This window comes from Phoca vitulina, unplaced genomic scaffold (genome assembly GCF_004348235.1).
Source record: "Phoca vitulina isolate PV1807 unplaced genomic scaffold, GSC_HSeal_1.0 scaffold4, whole genome shotgun sequence".
In the NCBI taxonomy this organism is placed as follows: domain Eukaryota; kingdom Metazoa; phylum Chordata; class Mammalia; order Carnivora; family Phocidae; genus Phoca; species Phoca vitulina.
Window position 1 is genome coordinate 75,585,479 of NW_022589707.1, and position 25,776 is coordinate 75,611,254.

The 25,776-nt window shown below is 39.9% G+C and overlaps 1 protein-coding gene across 3 annotated transcripts in view; it reads left to right on the plus strand.

Annotated features, from left to right (window-relative positions):
• The first annotated feature begins 4,256 nt into the window (after positions 1–4,256).
• The window catches only part of MAGI2 (membrane associated guanylate kinase, WW and PDZ domain containing 2), a 1,320,571-nt gene continuing 1,299,051 nt past the window's right edge, over positions 4,257–25,776 (plus strand). For 2 of the 3 annotated variants that reach the window (XM_032401138.1, XM_032401137.1), the window contains exon 1: positions 4,257–4,986. In XM_032401138.1, coding sequence (XP_032257029.1) covers positions 4,686–4,986 — 301 coding nt within the window. In that variant the 5' untranslated portion in view covers positions 4,257–4,685. The remainder of the gene's footprint in view (positions 4,987–25,776) is intronic. The other variant, XM_032401139.1, reaches the window with a different exon arrangement.

The following is a 25,776-nucleotide window of genomic DNA, read 5'->3' on the forward strand; positions in this document are numbered from 1 at the left end:
GAGTATATCATTGTTAGAGATATTTTGATAGAAAAGTCTGAGAAGCTCAGTATTACGCTAAATAAATCCACCTTATAAATATGGATTAGCATTTTTGTGTGTGAATAATGAAGCAGAAGTGAAAGGAGGTTTAATAATAGGAATGGCCACAGACAAACTATGGAGTGGGTCAAGTTTATCATACGTTGCCATTATCATCACCAATATCACCTCTCAGACCCTGTCCCAAGCTCTTGAAGAATCTGACTTCTTTTCTTAACGTCAGCCTCATTGCTAAGCATATTCCGTCTTTTCTTCATCAATATGTGCTCTTCTGCATTCCATTTCCTTAAGACATTAGTATGAGTGTAAAGAGATAATCATTTAGTACTAAAGATAAAGATTTGTATTAAGGAGGTAGTCATACAATGAAATTTTATACACTATCACTCTGGACATATCTGTCATCAGGTAGAATTCTGTTGAACATTTACACTGTGCCAGAGAATGTGCAAAGTGATAAGAATGCTTTTCTTTCTTCAGTTTTTAAGATTGTTAAACTATTTTTTAATAGCATGCAAAATCTAGTGCCATATTCTGCACAGAGTGCTCATCAATGAAATAATTCTTTCTTGACATAGGCATCAAACCCAGAAAGGGTAAAGAAGACAAGAAGAAATGAAGCACATGTGAAGGATACCAGAATAGAAAGTAATCAAATTAGTCTGAATCTAGCATTTTAAAATGATTGTAATTTCAGTCATGTTTTTCATAGCACTGGAAACTTGAACAACTTGGGACTCACAATTATGTGCTTTCGTCCCTGAAAAGTTAGCAAAGGCATCTAACCAACAGTTTATTTGATGACAATATATCTGACAGAAAATGCTGTTTTTTTACTCCCAGGAAACAACCTAACAAGTCCTCAGAATACATGTAAATTTTTTTCATGCATTTAAAATGCATCCAAATTTTAAATGATGCTAACACAACCCTGTTATATATATTATCACCTCCTTTTTACAGATGAGGGAACAAATTCTGAGAGGTTAGGTGACTTAGTCCAAGTTGTATAGCTAGACGCAGCATCCCAATTTCTAAGTCCCCAGATGGTTCTACATGATCCCTTTACACCGACAGCACACAAGAACCAGGCAGGAGCCAGAAATCACACAATAACTGGCACAGGGAAATGCTAATATAAGGAATTATTAACTAGTAAAAGGGGAGTGACTACTAAGAGAGGAGACCACTAACAAATACAGGGGTAGTGGTTTAGGGAGCAGCCAGTACCTCTGAGGCTGTGGGAAAGCACCCAATAACTTAGGCAATAAATTAGAAGAACCATTCTCCCCATCCCTGTCCTCTATACTACTAAGACAGGGAGACAGATCTTATTGGAGATAATGTGGCTGTGGCCCAACTGATGGCAAATGAAATTCGTTGAGGTGTCACAGATTGGGCTGGTGAGGAAACCACCAGCTGGGGTGTCAGTGAAACTTGCTAGGAATCCACCCACTGGGATGCCAGTAAGGCTTATTAGAAAGCCACACACTGGGGAACCAGCCAAAGTTAATGAAGGGTAGTCAAACACTGGTCTCTTACACATCACTGGCCAGAAAGCCACTCACTGACCACACCATAGGAGCAAGAAGAAAAGCACTGGTACCAAGAAGAGGCCTCTCTTTTTATGCAGTGTCCCTCCAGCATCTTCTACTGACAAGTCCTAACATTGGGCCAACTGAGAACAAAGCAATGTTTACAGGTTCCAGCTCTAAATATCACAATTCAGGGCAAAGAAGATGAATAAGGAGCTGAGAAGCACTAAACTGTTGGCACATACCTCAATGACTGTTCTGAGTTCTTGAGGGGGAAATGCTTTTATGCCAAACTTCTACTCCATTTTTTCCCTAATTTTCCCTACAATAAAATGCAGACCCAACCTCTGGGGACACTATGTACTGATCACTGGTATGATACATGGTTAAGTGCATGAAGAGAGTACAATGCAGTGCATGAGACCAGGTCTGAAGCCAAAACACTTGGGTCTGAATATTAGCTTCAGCACTGATTAAATTTGCAGCCTTGCAAAAGACAATCTCTGTATGCCTCAGTCTTCTTATCCGTAAAAGGGGATGATAATAATACCTACTTTATTAAGATGCTGGGAGAAACAAATGTAAAGCCTATAGTACGACATCTGGCACGTGGCTAGAACTTGATAAATATTAGTATTTACCCATTCATGTCAGTTTGTAACGTGTTTGAAAATACATATCCAGTTCTCATTTTTAATTTCCATGTAGGTCTGTATCTCATAATGCTAAAACCCAACTTGTTTGGGTGAGCTTGGGCTATGTTCCAAAAAGCCTTCCCCCTTTCTGGGCATTGCCTTCAGTTCTGGTTTCAGATCCTGGCACTGCCCCTGGCTCACTGAATAATCCTCATCAGCGGGAGCCAACTCAGTGGGGGATCCATCTTCTCAAGGGAAAAAAAAAAAGACACATGTTTAAATAATTCATGTTTAAGATCTCTTCTAGTTCTGACTAAATTTGATCCCCCTCTTCCCCAAATAGTGAGCTATACTTGAGAGGAAAAGAGGAAGGAAATTACTATTTTGAGCGCCTACCCACCTGTGCCAGGCAAGCATTTGTGTGCATTACCTGATTCAGCCTCACACGGTCCTATCAAATTAGTACTTTTAACCCTGTTTAACAAATAAGGAAACTGAGGCTCACAAAGGTCAAGCAATGAACTCAGTATCACATTCTTGGTACGTAGCAGAGCCTGAATTCAAATCTGGTCTTTCTGTTTGGGTGGGCTACACGTTTTTAACTGTACTTGCCTCCCACACTCTCTTCATCTCAGACACTGAAAATCTTAACTGCTCAGTGCTTTTCAAGCTTTGCTTTAAAGAGAAGAGTGGGTGTGCGACTTTTTTTTTCTTTCTCAAACGTATCATTTTGAAATAAAGCAAATGAAATTCATTTACCAGTTACAGGAATTTTAAAAATCACTCCTAACATCTTTACACAAAATTAGCGTTCTAGTGCAAATCGGCAGCCCTCCGGCATCTTGGCGCCCCTGTCCTCACCTCTCCTCCTGGCTGCAAACTTGGTGAAGGGAAAGGAGCCCTGGTGGTGGGCCCGCGAGCTGAGTTCCAGCCCGGCTTCTGCCGCGGTGTTCAAGCTCGCTCCGAGCCGTCTTTTCCTTCTCTGGAGCACGAAGTGGTCGGGCCAGGACATCTTAAGGTTTCTTCCTAAGGTACAAGCCCGAGTCTGAGACTTTCCTGGGCGAGGACGTGCCCCAGCCGTCTCCGCCGCAGTTTCCCGGGGGAAACAGCCCACTTCGCCCAGGAGGCTGCCCAAGGCGACCGTTCTCCCGCCCCACCCCACGGCCCCTCGCTCCGCGTCTCCTAACAAGGAAAAGTGAAGCCCCTTCCCCGACGTCCCTGGAATCGCCTTTCAGCACACAACTCCTCCCCTCGGCTAAGTTCCCATCCCGGCCCGACGCGCGGGCTGGGCCTGCACCCCGCAAAGCGATGCTCTGCCTCCCCGCTGTCTGGGTAACTAGACTGCACTTCCCTAACTTTCCGCTCCTCTGAGGGGGAATTCTGAGAACTCCGCGACAAGTTTGACTGAAAACGTGAGGAGACAAAGCCTCTCTCCACAGAGAACTCCTCCGCCTCCACCCGGCGCGCCGCGCCCAGGCCTCCCCCAGAGGTCCACGGGGTGCCACCAGCTCGGCTTTCCCACGGCAGGGTCCCGCGCCAGGGGGCTCGCCGCGCTCCCGCCAAAGCCGCGGTCACGGGGGCGCGCCGCAAGTCCAGGTCTCGCTCTTTCTGCTCCCGCCGAGCGCTAGTCTGGAGGAAGTCGGGCGTCTCACGGCGCAGCAGCCTAACGAGCCGCGCGGCCGCTTGGAGGCTGAAAAAAGGTCCGCACAGGGCTCGAAGCCCTTCCTGCCGGCCTCCCCAGGCCGGGCCTCGGCTCCCCTCCTTTCCCGCTCCCGCCTCTTCTCGTAGGCTGCCAGACGGACCCAGCCTGCCTCTCTCTCCGCCTTCACTACCGGGTCAAGCTGCGGAGGGAGGGAGCGGAGACAGTGGCGAAGCGGCTCCCCACCCGGCGCGCGCGCGCGGCCCTCCTCCCCCTCCAGCTTGCTCCCTCCTCCTCTGCCTCCTCCCCTCCTGCCAGTACAGTACAACTAGTACACACACTCACACACACACACGGACCCTGCCGCTGCCACTGCAGCTACCATGGATATCAGCTAACAACACACACCCAGGCGCGCGCGCGCTCCCACTCGCACCACGCAGGGGTGGCCCCCGGCATCCCTACCCTCCTTCCCCACCCCCACCCCACTCGCTCACCAGCTCGGCTACTGCTCGCTCAGGCTGCCGCCGCCGCTGCCGCCGCCGCCACCACAGCTCTCCTCTGCTGCGGGGCCACAGCCTTGAGTGTCATTCAAGGGACAGCACAACCTCACCCAAGCTCTCCTACCTCTGCCCAGCCGTCCCTCTCATCCTCCCCCTTCATCATCCACACTCCATCCAAAGAAGAGGGAAAGCACCGAACAGAAGGGGGAGGAAGGCAAAGTCTGCTCTTCTCACCTCTTGGCCCCCTTGCTCCTCCATCCTCGTTCTCTGACCACCAACTCCCCTACCCCAAAGGAACCCCTCAGGAGCTGAGGCGACTCACCCCACTGCCATGTCCAAAAGCTTGAAAAAGAAAAGCCACTGGACTAGCAAAGTCCATGAGAGTGTCATTGGCAGGAACCCGGAGGGCCAGCTGGGCTTTGAACTGAAGGGGGGCGCCGAGAACGGACAGTTCCCCTACCTGGGGGAGGTGAAGCCCGGCAAGGTGGCCTATGAGAGCGGCAGCAAGTTGGTGTCGGAGGAGCTGCTGCTGGAAGTGAACGAGACCCCCGTGGCGGGGCTCACCATCAGGGACGTGCTGGCCGTGATCAAACACTGCAAGGACCCCCTCCGACTCAAGTGTGTCAAACAAGGTGAGCGCAGCGGCTTGCTGGGTGCTTTGCCAGGCGGCTGGACGGCTCGAAGCGCAGAGCAATGGAAGGGTGGGCTCGCGTGTGGAAGGGTGTGTGTGGCGCGACGGTGGGTGAGGTCGAGAGAGTACCGGCAAAGCAAGTGAGCTTTGCAGGGGATCCGAACGGGGCTGCTAAATGGAAGGGAGGGGCAGGTTGCGGTGTGGCGTGCAACTTTGTCTGCGCAGTTAGACCCTCCAGTTTGGAAGGTGTTTGGCCTTGTGTGACCTCAGAGGTGCGGGCCAGCTCCCGGGGCAAATTGAATGTGCGTCAGTGGCTTAGCCCGCAGTGGATGAAGAGCTTTTAGGGAAGGGAGGAAGGAAGGCAGGGAGGAAGCAAGGAAAGAGGGAGGGAGAAAAGGGGAGGAAGGAACAACTTGAGGGTGCAGCGGCATCACCAGCAGGGTGGGGAGGAACAGAGGGTGGCGAGGCGGGCGGAGAAGTACGCCCTCCTTTTGGGGAGCTGGACCGGAGACGCCTTGGTCCGCAGCCATCCCCTAAGGATCCCTCCCGGAGCCACTAGTTGAGGAAGAAGGGAAGGGACAGATTGCTTTGGGCGCTTTGACGGGTCTTCCTTAACTTTTTCCCTGCTTCGCTCCTCTGTCCCCCTCCCCCGCCCTCGGTCGTGTCATGTGGGCACCGCGCGTCACGTGCGCACTGACTAACCCGGGCGCTCACCCCGAGTTGGCCGGCGGGAGAAGGCTCGAGAAGAAGGCGCGGCACTAGGAGCGGGTTCTGGTGTTGGGGGTCGGGAGGAGAGAAATGGTTACCCGAATGTTCTCTCCTCAGGGGTTGCCCTTGTTGAGTGGAAGATCTCTGTGGTTGGACTCTCTTTTGGCTTCCGATTTGAGGGGTGTGTTTCTGAGGAGGAGCTGGATGGAAAAGCCCCTTGGTTACAGCTCAGGCTCCCTCAGCTCCAACCTGGCTGAGATGAGCCTCACTTGAAGGCTGTGATGGGGCCTTAGGGAGACTGGGGTCTTGCAGAACTCTAATTTAAACTCTGTTTTTGCTGAAGGGAAAATAGGTCCTGAAGGAGGGAAGAGGGAGATAAAAGTTTCTTGGAAAGAGGACAACTTTAACTAGAATAAAGTAGCTTATCTTTGTTTTCCTCATGGGATTTGTATATGTACTGTGGCTCATTTCATGTGCGCTGTGTATATATATAGGCAAATTCATATCAGACTAAAGGTTTCTTGTTGATGATTTTACGTTTGTCCTGCCTCAAAGATAAAATTGAGCATGCCATTGTCTGAATTTTGAACAACCGCTTAATCTTACTGCATGACCAACTATCAAGAAACACTTAGGGAGATGTTCTTCTCTAGGAAACCAGTTTAAAAAGTAAAAAGTGAAAAAGAAGTCTCGGCAAAATTTCTTAAATGTAAATTACCATACAAGAAAACATTTTCATTGGGGATTCTTGAGTATTAATAACTGATGACTGGAGATAGCCTAACGTAAACATTGATTTGTAGGTCAACATAGCTCAATACTGTATGGAACTGAAGATTTGTAAGTTAGGTAGGAAGGCTCAAATATAGGGATTCATGTTAACTTATTAAATGTCATGATATTATCTTACAGCAGTAGTTACAAATGTAAAGTTCTAGTTTTGAGTCCAGGAAATCCACCACACAACTAATGACCATGCTTTTATTGGCAGAAGCTAGGTATTTGTAGTGGTAAGTGGCAGCAAGAGTTAATGTGTTGTTAAATTGGACTAATGATAGTATCCTAATGAAGGAGATGATTGTCTTAGTATAATTTGCAGTGATGACCACGATTTAATGTTGTATTCTTTCTGAGCACTGCATTTTGAGATGGATCCTGGCAAACTGTAACTCTAGCAGCAAGAATGTGTCCAAAAAAGAAAGAAAGGAAGATTATTCGGTATTATAGATATATTCCATAAAATCCAGTAGTAAGACTTAACTTGGAAAAGTGAGGGCATGAAAGCTATCATTAAATACGAAAAAGCTATCAAATAAGAAAAGGAATTTTGACTATCCTGTGATAACTTCCATAGGGCAAAACTAAGGTAAATTTATAGAAATTTTTAAAGGATGAAGCATCTTTGCCTACATTAAGAAGATGAGTTTTCTAAAACAGAGAGAGAGAAGAAGAAGATGGTGATGATGAGCTTTCTTATATAACTTTCCAAAAATCTGTGGGCTATATTGTGAATTCATGAGCTCCCCGTCATTTGGGGTCTTTATGAAGAGGCAAACATGACCAGATGTCGTGAATTCTATGTAAGATGGGGCCTGGACTGGATGTCATGTAAATCTTGCAATGATTTGATCCAAGGTAGTCTCTGATCACCCAACTTCTATATAATATCTTATCTGAAACAGTACTGATTTTAGAACTCATGGAATATACAAACATAAAGTGATATATTTAGGGAAAAATCTCTTTTCTTTCTCTGTTAACTCTCAGTTCTGGGCTTCACTTGGTCATTGATGATTGATGCTTGTAATGATGTTCACAGAGCCCCCTCAGGAACCTGATTCACATCCTGACTGATCAAAAAAGAAAAAAAAGATGCTCGCTTAACTGTAGTAGAAAATCTAATCTTCTTGTATATTCTCTAAATATGGTGATTCATATAAACTATTCCCTTGTTGAAATCATTCTTTCCCTTGTCAGACAACAGATAGGTTTATTTTATTTATCATTGTAAGCAAAGTGAAATTTTCAGAATGTTAGATAATGGTGCCTGTGTGTCTTGGGTTTCACTACAGATTTTACTTGCTGGAAAAATATTTAGAATCTCTTGGCTCAGTATTTTTATTTCTAGTGAGTCAGTAAACTAGCATAGCTGAAAAACTTTAACATGGTTTGTTCAGAAGTTGTATTTTTAAAATATGAATGAGATAATTTATTTCTGAATATTCATTTAAACACTGGGAATTATATAGAAGCTACATATATAATCAGGTAAACTAAGGCAGATTTTCCAAAGAAAAGGAGATTTTTAAATAACAAGAATATTGATAAAAAGTGCACCAGATAAAATTGCACTGTTTACTCAATTTTTATTTACTTGTTTGGTTAATTTGACATTACAGTTGTAATAATTTTATTTTATTTTTACTTGTATTTATTTTTTGTTTCAGCACTGTATTTATTTTTTAAAAATTTTAAAAAAATTTATTAAGTTTTGTATTTTAATTCCAGTAGAATTAACATACAGTGTTATATTAGCTTCAGGTATACAACACAGTGATTTAACAATTCTTTTAGTTGTCATAATTTTAAATTATAATTTTAAAAGAAGTGAACTAGTAGGATTTTAAGACATACTAGACAAAGTCGATGTGTCATAATTTTCCTACATTACTTAAATGTCCTTAAAACCATTTTTAAAAGCCACTTAATTAAATTCAAGGGATTCCGTTTTTAATTTAAGCTGCCTTTTAATCCACACAGTGGTGAGTCATATATGAAAAATACCACTTATTGTCACATCCAATTATTTTTTATAAACTCTGGCTTTTTAGTTTATAATGCTTTCCTCACCAAAGCATTTAATTCTAAATTAGCAGTTCTGTTCCATGATCTCATTAATGCAGCAGACCCAGTTGAAGGAAGTGTCTTCAAGGGATTTTGAGATCTGTGCAGAAGTGGTAAAGATTTTTCTTTCTTTCTTTCTTTCTTTTTTTAAAGTTTGCCACTAGAGTTCACAGCAGCCAGTTACATAGACCATTGTGTCCTACATTCCTTGCACTATGGCTGCTACTGCATCTAATCCCACATGGAGACCTACATAGCCTGGACTTATTTTCCCATTTAGGATCTTACAATGGAAAATAAAAGGCAAAAAGTTTTCTAATTCTTCCCATGTGGAAGAAGGGCCAAATAAGGCCTTTGAAATTCAGTTCTAGAGATGTACATTGCTCTCCCTCCTATTGCTCCTTTCAAAGCTGCTTTCAAAGGAAAGCAGATCCACATGTATTAAGAGTCATGCTTTCTTCTTGACTGACTTCAGGCTAGTATCATACAGTTAAACCTCTATGCTGCTTTTTATTTGGAAAGGTAAAAGTAAATTATGTCAAATTTTCTCCAATAAAGGTGACTTGGCCTCCATTTTAAGGTATGTGAATTTTACTGACCAATAAACAATCAAATTGTTAGAACAATTTGACCAGTTAATTATTTTAGAATAAAACATCTTTAATGTTTGGGAACCAGGTTAATGAGACAATTATCTTTGAGCATTATTTATGGATGATCCTACTGTAGTTTTTGGTGTATGTACGTAATTTAAATGGTATGACCTTGAATGGTAAATATGACTGTTTGCTTTTTTATGTGTGTGTTTCGAATGAGAGTAATTTCAGGATGAAATCACAGCTGAAGTATTTAAGTGCCACCATCTCAGCTCTTAACATTTATACTGTGTGATCTTTTGGCATATTTATTATGCTCACTTTCCTTTTTAGTTTCTTGAAACTCACACATTCACTACCATAATTAGCAAAAAGTTTTCACATTTGACAACCCCGAATGCTTATAGTTTATAAACAGTGGCTTTCAAATGCATAGCAGACCCCGGTTGAATCATTTCCCTCAAGAGGTAGGATAGAACAGTGGTTATTTAACCACTACTTGGGTTTGAATCTCAAGTATGCCACTTACTATGGGCTCTATATGCAAGTTATCTAGCCTGGAGTGGTAAGAGTAACTTGAGAATATTAAATAAGTTATGTATTTAAATAAGATAGTGTCTGGCAGATAATAAGCATTACGTATTATTCCAAATAAATGTTATTCCAGACATTGGTCATTTTGAGCTAGTGACATATGAAATGTTTTTAACTTTCAAGATATTTTACTCTTTATTGAAAACTAACTGAAATATATGAAGTGATTGACTAATTAATAGTATGAGTAATTTTCAAGTAGTATTCTTGAGGTTTTTCTGTAGAGTAAAATAAATTCTTTTCTTTGTAAAACATTAGTGTGAAGAGTAATGCCATTAAGTGGAATGGAACATATTTTTACCTTTTAAAAATAACTCCAACTGATGCTGCCTTTATGTGTAAAGATTACTGTTTTATATTTATTTTCATATTTTAGCCATTGTTTGTTTTCATTCAGTAGTTTATTTCCTTTGTACCCATATCTTTTCTTTTAAGCAGTTGGTGAATATATTGAATCATTTACTCTAGGCTTGACAAGCATTGAAATCCTATTAGAATTCACTAATTTAAGTTTAGGAATTTATTTATACTTTTTACATGTGACTGTTTTAGACACAAGTATTATGTTTTAAGGATGAACTTTTACTTCTCAGCTAGAAATCAAGTACCTCATAAAACAAAAAAAGATTTAATTCATAAGTGTTCACAGTACACCATATATAATAAAAATGCATAAAAATTCAGCAAAGAGCTTACTTTGCACTTGTCAGAATGTCAGTAGTTTAATATAAATTCTCTATAGTAACACTTTCAAGATGAAGCAACCAACAATATATCTACCATCAGCCCCCCAATGATTTTAGAATTTTAGTTGAATTAATCCTATCTTTGAATTCAATAGAAAACTCTAACTTGAAGCTCCAGTGTCTAATACTAAATTAAAAAAAAAAAAAATTCTTAGCTACAATCTGGCTATTTACATGACAAATACATGGAACAGGGTCTTACAAATTTTTTAGTATTGTGACCTTTTAAAAATGATTTATTTCATTTCATTCCCAACTCTCTCTTCTGCCTCCAGTAAGGACCAATGTGATATTTCCTTTAATAAAAGTAAATTTGAATTAATATCATATAGATAATTTAATAATAGATTCATAATTAATGAATTCAATTAGTAAAAGACATACATCTGCTAAAAAGTGCTGTAAGATGCTCACATCATCATAGAGAATTAATAATTCCATTATTCCAATATTCCATTATTGCATTTCATTGACACATTATCAACTCTTTTTAAAAAATTCCATTATTATATAAATTTAAAAAAATTTTTAAAAATTTGTATTAAATGTAGGATATGGTATTGACTGTTTTGGATAGTCTGGAAGAAACAGAAAAATTTCCTTCTTTGAAAACTGACTGAATAAGGGGCGGAGCAAGATGGCGGAGGAGTAGGAGACCTGGATTTCGTCTCCTCTCAGGAATTCAGCTGGATAGGGATCAAACCATTCTGAACACCTACAAACTCAACAGGAGATCGAAGAAAAGAGTAACAACTCTCTGAACAGAAAAGCGACCACTTTCTGGAAGGTAGGACGTGCGGAGAAGTGAATCCGAGGCGATATTCGGGAGGATAGACGGCGGGGGAGGGGGCTCCGTCAGCCGCTTCTGGCAAGTGATAGAGCCGCGGAGCACAAAATTGGAAATTTTAGGAGTCATCTCCACTGAGGGACGTCACTCCGGTGGCTAAGTGGGGGATGGAACTCTCGTGGGACAGTGTGGTCTCAGGACCCTCGGGGTCACAGAAAGACCGGGGGTGCCTGAGTGCGGCAGAGCTCCCAGGTATCGGAGCTCTGCCGGCTGCAGAGACGGAGCCCAGGCACGGGCTCTCAGCTCGGGGTTGCCATAAACCGTGATCTGCGGCACAATTGGGCCACTGCTCCTCCAGCAGGGACCCAACAAGCGGCAGATCCGGGGAGACTCACCTTCCTCCCCCAGGAGGAGCGGCGCAGGAGCGCACTGCAGGGATCTGCTGGGTTTGGAGACTCCACCCAGGGTCGTGTGCCAGAGATAGAAACGCGGGGTCACAGGCCGGGTGAGCACGGAGTGCGGCCGGAGACCAGGGAGACGGGAGTGACTGACTGCTTTTCTCTGGGGGCTCACTGAGGAGCGGGACCCCGAGTTCTCGGCTCCTCCGGGTCGGAGACTGGGAGGCCGCCATTTTCACTCTCCGCCTCCAAAGCTGTACGGAAAGCTTGCAGGGAACAAAAGCTCCTGAGAGCAAACCCGAGCAGATTACTTAGCTTGGACCGGGCAAGGGTGGGGTGATTCCGCCTCTGGCAAAGACATTTGGAAACCACGGCAACAGGCCCCTGCCCCAGAAGATCAGCGAGAACAGCCAGCCAAGACCAAGTTTACCGATCAATGAGAACGGCAGAACTCCAGCGCTAGGGGAATACTGCACATAGAATTCATGGCTTTTTTACCATGATTCTTTTGTCTTTCAAAGTTAATTTTTTTTTTAACTGTCTTTTTCTCTTTTATTTTTTTTGAATTTTTCTTTTTCCCTTTTTCAACCAACATCTTATCAATCCCTTTTTTAAAAAAACATTTTTATTTTTCATTTTTAGAGTCATATTCTATCCCTTCATAGTAGTTACCCATATTTTTGGCATATATATATAAGTTGTTCTCTCTTTAAAATTTTGAGATAGTTTCTCCTAACAGATCAAAATATACCCTAAATCTCTAGTGTATGGTTTTTTTCTACTCCCCTGCCTGATAACATTCTCTCCCTTTTTTTTCCTTTTTTTTTAATCCTCTTCTTTCTTTTTTCAAACAACTTCTTATCAATTCCTTTTATAAAATTTTTTATAATTTCCATCTTTACAGTCATATTCCATCCCTTCATCATATCAACCCTTATTTTTGTACATATATAAGTTTTTCTTTCTTTAAAATTTTGGGAGGCACTTTCTTCTAACAGACCAAAATACACCCAAAATCTAGTGTGTGGCCCTGATCTATATACCAGCCTGATCATATTTGATCACATTCTGGTTTTTTTTTTGTTTTGTTTTGTTCTATTTTTGTTTGTTTTTATCTTTATCTATTTCTTTTTTCTTTTTTTCTTTCTTTTTCTTTTTTCTCTCTTTCCCTTTCTTTTCCCACTGCTTCAGGTCTTTTCTGATTTGTTTAGAGTATATTTTCTGGGAACGTTGTTACCCTGCTAGCATTTTGTTCTCTCATTAATCTATTCTCCTCTGCACAAAATGACAAGATGGAAAAAATCACCTCAACAAAAAGAACAAGAGGTAGTACCAACTGCCAGGGACCTACTCAATACGGACATTAGTACGATGTCAGATCTAGAGTTCAGAATCATCACTTTAAAGATACTAGCTAGGCTTGAAAAAAGCATGGAAGTTATTAGAGAAACCCTTTCTGGAGAAGTAAAAGAACTAAAATCTAACCAAGTAGAAATCAAAAAGGCTATTAATGAGGTGCAATCAAATATGGGGGCGCTACCTGCTAGGATAAATGAGGCAGAAGAGAGAATCAGTGAGATAGAAGACCAAATGATGGAAAATAAAGAAGCTGAGAAAAAGAGAGATAAACAACTACTGGATCACGAGGGCAGAATTCGAGAGATAAGTGATACCATAAGACGAAACAACATTAGAATAATTGGAATCCCAGAAGAAGAAGAAAGAGAGAGAGGGGCAGAAGGTATAATGGAGCAAATTATAGCAGAGAACTTCCCTAATTTGGGGAAGGAAACAGGCATCAAAATCCAGGAGGCACAGAGAACCCCTCTCAAAATCAATAAAAATAGGTCAACACCCCGACATCTAATAGTAAAACTTACGAGTCTCAGAGACAAAGAGAAAATCCTGAAAGCAGCTCGGGAGAAGAGACATGTAACCTACAACGGTAGAAACATTAGATTGGCAACAGACCTATCCACAGAGACCTGGCAGGCCAGAAAGGACTGACAGGACATATTCAGAGCACTAAATGAGAAAAATATGCAGCCAAGAATACTATATCCAGCTAGGCTGTCATTGAAAATTGAAGGAGAGATAAAAAGCTTCCAGGACAAACAAAAACTAAAGGAATTTGCAAACACAAAACCAGCCCTACAAGAAATCTTGAAAGGGGTCCTCTAAGCAAAGAGAGAGCCTAAAAGTAAGATAGACAAGAAAGGAACACAGACAATACACAGTAACAGTCACCTTACAGGCAATACAATGGCCCTAAATTCCTATCTTTCAATAGTTACCCTGAATGTAAATGGGCTAAATGCCCCAGTCAAAAGACACAGGCTATCAGATTGGATTAAAAAACAAGACCCATCGATATGCTGTCTGCAAGAGACTCATTTTAGACCCAAAGACACCCCCAGATTTAAAGTGAGGGGGTGGAAAACCATTTACCATGCTAATGGACACCAAAAGAAAGCTGGGGTGGCAATCCTTATATCAGACAAATTAGATTTTAAACCAAAGACTGGCATAAGAGATGAGGAAGGACACTATATCCTACTTAAAGGGTCTATCCAACAAGAAGATCTAACAATTGTAAATATCTATGCCCCTACCATGGGAGCAGCCAATTATATAAGGCAATTAATAACAAAAGCAAAGAAACATTGACAACAATACAATAGTAGTGGGGGACTTTAACACTCCCTCACTGAAATGGACAGATCATCTAAGCAAAAGATCAACAAGGAAATAAAGACTTTAAATGACACACTGGCCAAATGGACTTCACAGACATATTCAGAACATTCCATCCCAAAGCAACGGAATACACATTCTTCTCTAGTGCCCATGGAACATTCTCCAGAATTGATCACATCCTAGGTCACAAATCAGGTCTCAACTGGTACCAAAAGATTGGGATCATTCCCTGCCTATTTTCAGAGCAAAATGCTTTGAAACTAGAACTCAATCACAAGAGGAAAGTCAGAAAGAACTCAAATACATGGAGGCTAAAGAGCATCCTACTGAAGAATGAATGGGTCAACCAGGAAATTAAAGAAGAATTCAAAAAATTCATGGAAACCAATGAAAATGAAAACAGAACTATTCAAAATATTTGGGATGCAGCAAAGGCAGTCCTAAGAGGAAAGTATATAGCAATACAAGCCTTTCTCAAGAAACAAGAAAGGTCTCAAGTGCACAACCTAACCCTACACCTAAAGGAGCTGGAGAAAGAACAGCAAATAAAGCCTAAACCCAGCAGGAGAAGAGAAACAATAAAGATCAGAACAGAAATCAATGAAATAGAAACTAAAAGAACAGTAGAACAGATCAATGAAAAAAGGAGCTGGTTCTTTGAAAGAATTAACAAGATTGATAAACCCCTGGCCAGACTTATCAAAAAGAAAAGAGAAATGACCCAAATCAACGAAATCATGAATGAAAGAGGAGAGATCACAACCAACACCAAAGAAATACAAACAATTATAAGAACATATTAGGAGCAATTCTATGCCTGCAAATTAGATAACCTGGAAGAAATGGATGCATTCCTAGAGATGTATCAACTACCAAAACTGAACCAGGAAGAAATAGAAAACCTGAACAGACCTATAAATACTAAGGAAATAGAAGCAGTCATCAAAAATCTCCCAAAAAGCAAAAGCCCAGGGCCAGCTGGCTTCCCAGGGGAATTCTACCAAACATTTCAAGAAGAATTAATACCTATTCTTCTGAAACTCTTCCAAAAAATAGAAATGGAAGGAAAACTTCCAAACTCATTTTATGAGGCCAGCATTACCTTGATCCCAAAACCAGACAAAGACCCCATCAAAACGGAGAATTACAGACCAATATCCCTGATGAACATGGATGCAAAAATTCTCACCAAAATACTAGCCAATAGGATCCAACAGTACATTAAAAGGATTATTCACCACGACCAAGTGGGATTTATCCCTGGGCTGCAAGGTTGGTTCAACATCCGTAAATCAATCAACGTGATACAATACATTAACAAAAGAAAGAACAAGAATCATATGATCCTCTCAATAGATTCAGAAAAAGCATTTGACAAAGTACAGCATCCTCTCTTGATCAAAACTCTTCAGAGTATAGGCATAGAGGGTACATACCTCAATATCATAAAAGCCATCTATGAAAAGCCTACAGTGAATATCATTCTCAATGGGGAAAAACTGAGAGCTTTCCCCCTAAGGTCAGGAACGCAGCAGGGATGTCCACTATCACCACTGCTATTCAACATAGTATTAGAAGTCCTAGCCACAGCAATCAGACAACAAAAAGAAATAAAAGGCATCCAAATCAGCAAAGAAGAAGTCAAACTCTCAGTCTTTGCAGATGATATGATACTTTATGTGGAAAACCCCAAAGACTCCACCCCAAAACTGCTAGAACTCATACAGGAATTCAGTAAAGTGGCAGGATATAAAATCAATGCACAGAAGTCAGTGGCATTCCTATACACCAACAACAAGACAGAAGAAAGAGAAATTAAGGAGTCGATCCCATTTACAATTGCACCCAAAACCATAAGATACCTAGGCATAAATCTAACCAAAGAGGCAAAGGATCTGTACTCAGAAAACTATAAAATATTCATGAAAGAAATTGAGGAAGACACAAAGAAATGGAAAAATGTTCCATGCTCATGGATTGGAAGAACAAATATTGTGAAGATGTCAATGCTACCTAGAGCAATCTACACATTCAATGCAATCCCCATCAAAATACCATCCACTTTTTTCAAAGAAATGGAACAAATAATCCTAAAATTTGTATGGAACCAGAAAAGACCCCGCATAGCCAGAGGAATGTTGAAAAAGAAAAGCAAAGCTGGCGGCATCACAATTCCAGACTTCCAGCTCTATTACAAAGCTGTCATCATCAAGACAGTATGGTACTGGCACAAAAACAGGCACATAGATCAATGGAACAGAATAGAGAGCCCAGAAATGGACCCTCAACTCTATGGTCAACTCATCTTTGACAAAGCAGGAAAGAATGTCCAATGGAAAAAAGACAGTCTCTTCAACAAATGGTGTTGGGAAAATTGGATAGCCACATGGAGAAGAATGAAACTGGACCATTTCCTTAAACCACACACAAAAATAGACTCCAAATGATTGAAAGACCTCAATGTGAGACAGGAGTCCATCAAAATCCTAAAGGAGAACACAGGCAGCAACCTCTTCGACCTCAGCCACAGCAACTTCTTCCTAGAAACATTGCCAAAGGCAAGGGAAGCAAGAGCAAAAATGAACTATTGGGACTTCATCAAGATAAAAATCTTTTGCAAAGCAAAGGAAACAGTCAACAAAACCAAAAGACAACCGACAGAATGGGAGAAGATATTTGCAAATGACATATCAGATAAAGGGCTAGTATCCAAAATCTATAAAGAACTCATCAAACTCAACACCCAAAGAACAAAGAATCCAATCAAGAAATGGGCAGAAGACATGAACAGACGTTTTTCCAAAGAAGACATCCAAATGGCACATGAAAAAGTGCTCAATATTGCTCGGCATCAGGGAAATCCAAATCAAAACCTCAATGAGATACCACCTCACACCAGTCAGAATGGCTAAAATTAACAAGTCAGGAAATGACAGATGTTGGCGGGGATGTGGAGAAAGGGGAACCCTCCTACACTGTTGGTGGGAATGCAAGCTGGTGCAGCCACTCTGGAAAACAGTATGGAGGTTCCTCAAAAAGTTGAAAGTAGAGCTACCATATGATCCAGCAATTGCACTCCTGGGTATTTACTCCAAAGATACAAAAGTAGGGATCCGAAAGGGTACGTGCACCCCGATGTTTATTGCAGCAATGTCCACAATAGCCAAACTGTGGAAAGAGCCAAGATGTCCATCGACAGATGAATGGATAAAGAAGATGTGTTATATATATATAATGGAATATTATACAGCCATCAAAAGGAATGAGATCTTGCCTTTTGCAACGACGTGGATGGAACTTGAGGGTATTATGCTGAGCGAAATAAGTCAAACAGAGAAAGACATGTATCATCTGACCTCACTGATATGAGGAATTCTTAATCTCAGGAAACAAACTGAGGGTTGCTGGAGTGGGGGGTGGGGTGGGAGGGATGGGGTGACTGCATGATAGACACTGGGGAGGGTATGTGCTCTGGTAAGCACTGTGAATTGTGCAAGACTGTTGAATCTTAGATCTGTACCTCTGAAACAAATAATGCAATATATGTTAAGAAAAAAAAAAGAAGAAAGTAGCAGGAGGGGAAGAATGAAGCGGGGGAAATTGGAGGAGTAGACGAACCATGAGAGACGATGGACTCTGAAAAACAAACTGAGGGTTCTAGAGGGCAGAGGGGTCGGAGGATGGGTTAGCCTGGTGATGGGTATTGAGGAGTGCACATTCTGCATGGAGCACTGGGTGTTATGCACAAACAATGAATCATGGAACACTACATCTAAAACTAATGATGTAATGTATGGGGATTAACATAAGAATAAAAAAATTAAAATAAAATACATAAATAAATGAAAACTGACTGAATTTTCACTCAAATGCATCCAGTGTCTTGATTTTCAAAGACCCAGTAGGCTAATGAGTAGCTATTTTAAATAAATGATCAGATTTATTTCAAAATTTATAATTATATGGTTGCTCTATCTTGGAATACATTACTTCTTGTAATTGTTATATGAATCCATGTGAGATTTTATGTCATTTTATTATTTTGGCCCACTTAAAAAAATCAGTGTCAAAACCATCGCAGTCATTAAGTATCCAATAATTGCCAAAAACAAAAATGGTGATAGAAAAAAATAAACTTTTATAGTTTCAAATAAAAGATATTCTATAGACAATGATTTTTTAATGACAAATTTGTAGAAGAATTTTTTTCAAACCTCCGAACTGCCTGTAGTGAAATTTGTGCATACGAAATCAGATTTTTCTTTAAATAACCATGAACTTTATTAAGTGACTCTGTGGAGTGAGCAGGAAGAAGCAAACTTATTTAATTTAAAAAAGTATATTTTATTTATCTATTTTTCACATTACATTGTGTTTGAAGAAATTTCTTAAAACATGAGTTTCCCAAATGTAATGTTGAATTATTTATGTTGCCATGGATTATGAGTAGCATAAAAGTGGTTTGCACTTTACATTGTCACTTCATAGATCATAGAGATTGTCTGAGTAAAAATGTTAAGTGTAAGAAATATATTTTTTAACATTTATTTTTCCTTTTATAGGTGATCAGTGTTGCTTATCCCAGTATTTTGTATTGCTGTGCCTAGGAAGGTTTATACTTAGCTGGAATATACATGAAAGAAGGATAACAACTGCTGTAGAAACCCACATTTTATCTAGCGATATAACCTAAACTTTTTAAAATCTGATTAGCTAGATTGCAAGCATGAGCAAGTTTCAGGTATATGAAATGTCCAGTGTTACGTCGGTGAAGCCTTCTCATCAGTCCATAGTTGACCCCAGTTTGCCTTTCTTTGCAGTCTATGCTGTAAAGATGTTAAAGCAACTCTTTACTACACAACATTTCTTTAAAAAGTAACCAGCATTTAGGCTTTTTAAAAGGTAACTAAAACCACCCAAAAGTCCTGGCTTATTTCCAAAAGCACCTTGAACATGAATAACTATATATAATCTTGTCTTTCTAGCAAGTCAGGTACTTAGGGGGTGGCCATTTTGTTGGTGTTAGGATTGGAGCCTAGATAGAAAGAAGTTGATCCCCCTCTGGAAGAGCAAGAATGTTATCAAGATGCTCTTACCTGTCGGCAGTTAAAGTATTAAAACCTTCTTTCTTAGTATTTCTTCTGAAACATCTGTAGCTGAATCTCCTTTTCCTCTTTAGTTGAAAGTGCCTCTGCTTCTCTTTAGTGTGGGAGATCACTCTAGTGAACAGCAGATTTATTTTGCTTCTTTGTATACATGGAAATTACACACATACACACATGCATGTGGGTGCACACACACATTTTTCAAACCCTAAGGTTTAATGCCAGTTTTTTTTTTTTTTAAAGATTTTATTTATTTATTTGACAGAGACACAGCGAGAGAGGGAACACAATCAGGGGGAGTAGGAGAGAGAGAAGCAGGCTTCCCGCTGAGCAGGGAGCCCGATGTGGGGCTCCATCCCAGGACCCTGGGACCATGACCTGAGCCAAAGGCAGACGCTTAACGACTGAGCCACCCAGGCGCCCCGGTTTAATGCCAGTTTTTAAATCAATAGTCCCAGAAAGATATTTATGCATGTGAGGATATAGTCTTATTTTAGGGAAAGAGTTACATCAAATTATTCCATGTGTGATAAATCTAGCTGAAAACCTTGCATAGCCACCTATTAATTTTCAACTGTGACTGGTATTTTTAACCCTGATTAGCTCTGACAGTGGGAGACCATAAAGACATAATGAAATCAAGTACCCAGATGATTTCTAAGTTTCATATATATTAGTCCTTAAGAAGTGATAATGAGAAGTCAGATTTTAATAGTTTGGAATTTGATTACTTTTTTATTTTATTTTTAAATTAAAAAAAAGATTTTATGTATTTATTAGAGAGAGAGGGAGAGAAAGGGAAAGCACAGAGGGAGAGTGAGAGGGAGAAGTAGACTCCCAGCTGAGCGGGGAGCCTGACATGGGGCTCCATCCCAGGACCCTGAAATCATGACCTGAGCCATAGGCAGATGCTTAACCGACTGAGCCACCCAGGCACCCCATGAAATTTGATTATTTTTATTTGCATGGCCAAATGGCCGATGGACTGCATAATGCCTAGGATAACGCTCTAATGTTAAGGTAACAAAAGATGGGGAGGGACAACGGGCATGCTTATTCATCATCATGATAACATATTTACAGAGTGGTTTTAATTTTCATTGATTTATATGTCTCAGAGTAAGGTGAGAGGACTGGATCCAACATGCTATGGATATAAGGTATATTACAATTCTAAAGAAGTACTCATTTAAAAATAAGTTAAATGATGCCTAATTTATAAGTGTTTAGCTAAAATACATGTACAGTACTGCTTTAAGTTAAAGATGTCAAGAAAACCTAAGTTTAGTTAGCATGAATCCTAAGACATTTTGTTATGAAATGGAGAATATAATATTTTGAATTACATTGATGTGTTAAATTTACAGCCATTTTCTTTATGTCAAATTAATCTGTGGAGTGATACTGTTTATGAATCTATAAAGTGCACATATACCATAAAAATCTAAGAAAAACTATATAAAAATTAATGATATTGTTGATGGCCCACACAATATGCTAAACTACTACTATGAATCAAGAAAATGCTTTATTTTTTATTTTTTTTATTCTCGTCCCACCTCTCCCTTTTAAAAATAATTGGAAAGTCTTCATTGTATAGTGTGAAGAGCATCATGATATCCTTTATCCTTGGGGAAACTGACTCTTGGCATTGACTAAGGAGATGCTTTGCTTCAGTTGAATATGCTTTCAGACTTTAGAAAGTTATTAGGGGGACATTGTTGGTTTTCTACCAGAATGCATTTCTTCTCCTCCTGCCTCCCTCCTTATTAACAGAATGACAGTTTTATTCAAGTATCCACATGTTGATGTGCTGCTGTGCCATGTGTTTCATATTAGGTTGGCCTCATCCCAAGGGGATGAATTTAGACTCGTGTAAACCAAGCATGGTAATTTCATCTCTTTGCCAGTGATTGTTTTAGGAAATGGCTTATAACCCAGTTCTAAGTAATGAAAAGTAAGGTGAATCCCCTTGGGGACTTTCTGAGAAATTTCTTAGTTCTTAAAATAAGATCCAGGACAGAGCTATTCCCTTTTTTGTCTGTGGAAGTTTCTGCACGTGGAGGTGATGCCTGGAGCAACTATAGCTGTCTTGTGTTCATGAGGAGAGCTACCCAAACTGTGGAGGTTGGCAGAACAGAATGATAAAAAGCTACTGGCTCCTTGACGAACTGCTAAAATAATGAACCCAGGACCAGCCCTATCTTAGGACTTCTTGTTATTGAGGTAATAGTACATAAGATATTTTAAGCCATTTAGATTGGGTTTTCTGTTATGTTGCGACCAAAATCTTCTGATTGATATAACTGTAAAGTGGTATAAAAATAGATATTTCATTCCTATATTATTGTTTTGAGGAGCAATGGTGAAGATCTTTTGAAAAGAGAAATCTATTTGAAGAATAAACCAAGATGTATTTTCCTGTTAGGTAACCTCAGTCAAATTCTAGGTAAACCTTCATTACCTCATTCAGTTTTGCTCTGGTTGGACTCTGTTTTAAATTCCAGAAAATTTTAACCATTCTGAAGTAAAATATGTCGGAACACAAATTCACTTTAACATTATCCAAAATAGAGCATAATCAAGAAAGCAAATCAGCTACAAAAATACACTCACAATGCATGCCAAAACCAACTTGAAATATTTTTTGAATTATGGAATGTTTACAAATGTCTGTGCCATTGATCCAGGAGTGTATATAATTATAAACTGACTCACCAAAAATGTTCCAACTCCATTTTTCCAGGACTAGAATTCATTTACTTATTATTCAGCAAACATTTATTGGTAACCTAATCTCTAGCAGACACTGAACTAGAAAATGGTGATAAAAAGATGAATAACCCTTCATTAAGACATCATCCACACCCTCAAGTAGTAACATCCTATTGTATACCTGGGTGATATGAGTTAAGAAGTTTCTTTCATCTTTTAAATATACTTTCTATCATGTAAAGAGAATAAAAGGTGGGAAAACAAAACATTTTGGAGAAAAAATATGGGTATGGGTTAGGAGTTCTTAGTATTCTACATCATGGATTACAGTTCAAGGGGTTACATAAACTCTGTACGTGTGTATTTTTAATGTTATGTTCTGGGAAGTGTGCTAGATAATGACCATAGAAAGGTGTGTAAATCATGTTTTCCCTTCAGGAATTTCACAGTGCAGTGTAATAGTTAGGAGCACAGAGCTTTGGAGACAAACAGGTGTGGATTCCAGTCACAGTTTTGTCCCATACTAGATGTAAATTGAACAATTGTTTTACATTTTTATAAATCAGCTTCATCCTTTGTAAAATAGGTATTATTGCAGAACCTACTTTATAAAGATGTTATGAGGAATAAATGTTATAATGCCTATAATATGCATAGCCCAGGGCCTGGAGTATAGTATAGCCTCAAAATTATATATAATAGTGTATATATATATATATATATATATATATATATATATAGTGTATCAGGTAAGGAAAATAGGAAAAGTCTTCTAGAGAAAAAGCAAGGAGGCAATGATATTAAGAGTTTCAAAGAGTGTGATAAAGAGGTTCTCAGCACCAAAGTCTGGAATTTAATGTAGACAATAGTAATAAGTGACTTTGGGGGATTAGATGTGGGCCAAACCATCACATAGAACTGAATGTCAAGCCACTGAATATTATTATTATTATTATTACTGATACCAAACATTTGTGCAGGGCTTACTATAGGTCGGGCAGAGTTCTAAACATTTTAGAAAAATGTTATTTAATTTAATTCTCAGATTATTCTACAAGGTAGGTACTGTCATTAAGCCCACTTGCAGATGAGGAAACTGGAGCCTGCAGTGAGTGATTAAGAAACTCACACAAGGCTACATAATAATTAGCAGAGCTGGGATTCAAACCCAGTAAGTGCTGTTAACCACTATGCTAGTTTGCTTCTCAGTATTTAAGAGATTTTAAGAACAGGATTGACAAGGTCACATTTGTCCATTGTTTTCCCAGTGAGGAGAAATGTAGGCAATATTTCATGGACCACATGTAGGCAATGAAGAGACCTAATTAAAGGAGGTTGAAGATACAGGCAGGAAGACCATTTAGGAGGCTACAGAGTTATCCAGAGGAGAAGTTTTAAGGTCTTGAACCATAACAATGAAGGAAGGGATGGGAAAGAGGGGAGCTGAATAAAGAAATATGTATAGACAATAAAATGTTAGTATACCTGATTGGATATGGATAAAGAGTGAGGAATCTTGCTTGATTTTCTGCTTTCAGTTAAGTGGTGTCAGTCATTTAGAGGCAAAGAGTAGTTGTGGGTGGAAGGTAATTCTATTTGGGATCTATTTAGCATGAGGTACCTGGAAAGAATAGGCATCTGATTATTACAGCCTTAAATTCAGGAGAGTGCTTGGGGTTAAATGTGTAGATTAGGGAATATGAGATTATCCAACAAAAGAATGTAAAGACGAAAAGACAAAAGAAATGCTGTGGCATCCATGTTTTAGAAGTCAAGGGATCCTAGGAAAGAAGACTGTTATCAGGGCTGCCTTAACATTGAGTGAGTGCTTGGCCCTTCCAGACACAGCAGAAATGGTTAAAAGATGATGTCTGTAATGGTTCCATTGTATTTGGCAAAATAGCATGTGCATTCTGCTCCTTTAAGAACCTTGCATAGAAGTAAAGGGTGATAGGTGGTTTCTCTCTAGGACATGCATGGTTAAGATGGGTAGGGGCATATGTGTGTGTGTGTTATGATGGAATTTCTGTATTTTTCACATAAATATTTTTTATTCCATCATTATGAAAATCTTCTAGCAATTAAGATCCTTTAACTTATTAATTGAGTGAATTATTATTCATTATATTATTTTTGTGTGTCATTCTAAAGCTAGGTCCTGGCATTAAAATAACAAGAGTCAGACCCTACCCTCCAAGAATATGGAATAAAAGGAGAGGCAATTATGTAGAAAGCTAACCTTAAAACACTGAGTTTTAGTGGAACGGTACAGAAAAAAACATACTGCTTTTACAGTACTTAGGGCACAGAAGAAGCAGGCGAATATAATATATAAAGAGGGTGGGTCTTGGAGTACGAGGACTGAATTGGATTCGTCCCAAGTTCATTGCTATCACTTCCTTGTGGGGGGTTAAGTTCCCATAAGACTCAGTCTCCTCATATGTTACATAGGGTTGTTAGAATCAGAGAAAATAATGCGGCACCTGGGTGGCTTAGTTGGCTCAGATCATGATCCCAGGGTAGGATCAAGCCCCTTGTAGAGCTCTCTGCTCAGTAGGGAGTCTGCTTCTCTTTCTCTGCCCCTCCTTCTCCCATCCTCATGCATGTGCTCTCATGCTCACTCTCTCTCTCTCAAATAAATAAATAAAATCTGGAAAAAAAAAAAAGAGAAGATAATACATGGGGAAATATTTTATAAAACTTTTAGTTCAGCTAAGTTGGAAGTGTTACTATTTAGAGATGGAAGATGGGTGGGAGTGGGGGTAGGCATGCTTCACAGCATGAGGGATCTTTGACATTGGCTCTAAAGTATGAGTGGGAGTTCAGGAGGGAAGGTGTACAAAGCAGAGAGAAGAGCATGGCCAAAGATAAGAGAGGGTGAAAATGACCCTCCTGTGCAGAGAACAAAATACAGATCACTGAGGCCAGAGAAAGGGTACCCCTTTCTCTGGGAGTACCCCTAGTGGCAACTGAAAATTTTTCCAGGAAGGAAACTTGGAATTGTATCAGCAAAGGCCTCAAACCTAAACCTAAAGAGTTTGGACATTATTCTCTAGGTGAATAAAGCCACTAAAGGTGTTTGAACAAGGAAGAAGCATAATCAAAGTGGTGGGTTTTTTGTTTTTTGTTTTTTGGGTTTTTTTCCAGGGTGGGACAGGGAGGAAATTTGGGTTGAGGTATGTATTGAGTGGAGAAGAAACAGACAGCAAGACCTGAGGTCTGGTATCAGTAGTGGAGATGAAGGGACGTGAACTTGAGACATATTTTAGAGGCAGAAAGAATGAGAATTTATATCCACTTGATGGGAGATAGTGGTGAGGAGAGGTAGTAGTCAAAGATAATTTTGAGATTTCTTACTTGGGATAGCTGTGTGGAGTAGATGAAAATGCCATTAACTATAGAGATTAAAATTTAATCTGCAGGGGAAATGGCTTCAGGCAGTTCTAGAAATTAAAAATTGCTCTCTTCAACAAGTGCAGAAGCAGCAGCATGCTACTCTCAGTATATTTTGGCTCTTAGTGAAGAAGTAATATGATTATATTCATGAGGTATTTATCACTGATATTTTACTTAAAACAATTTAGACTAAGGTCTAAATTGT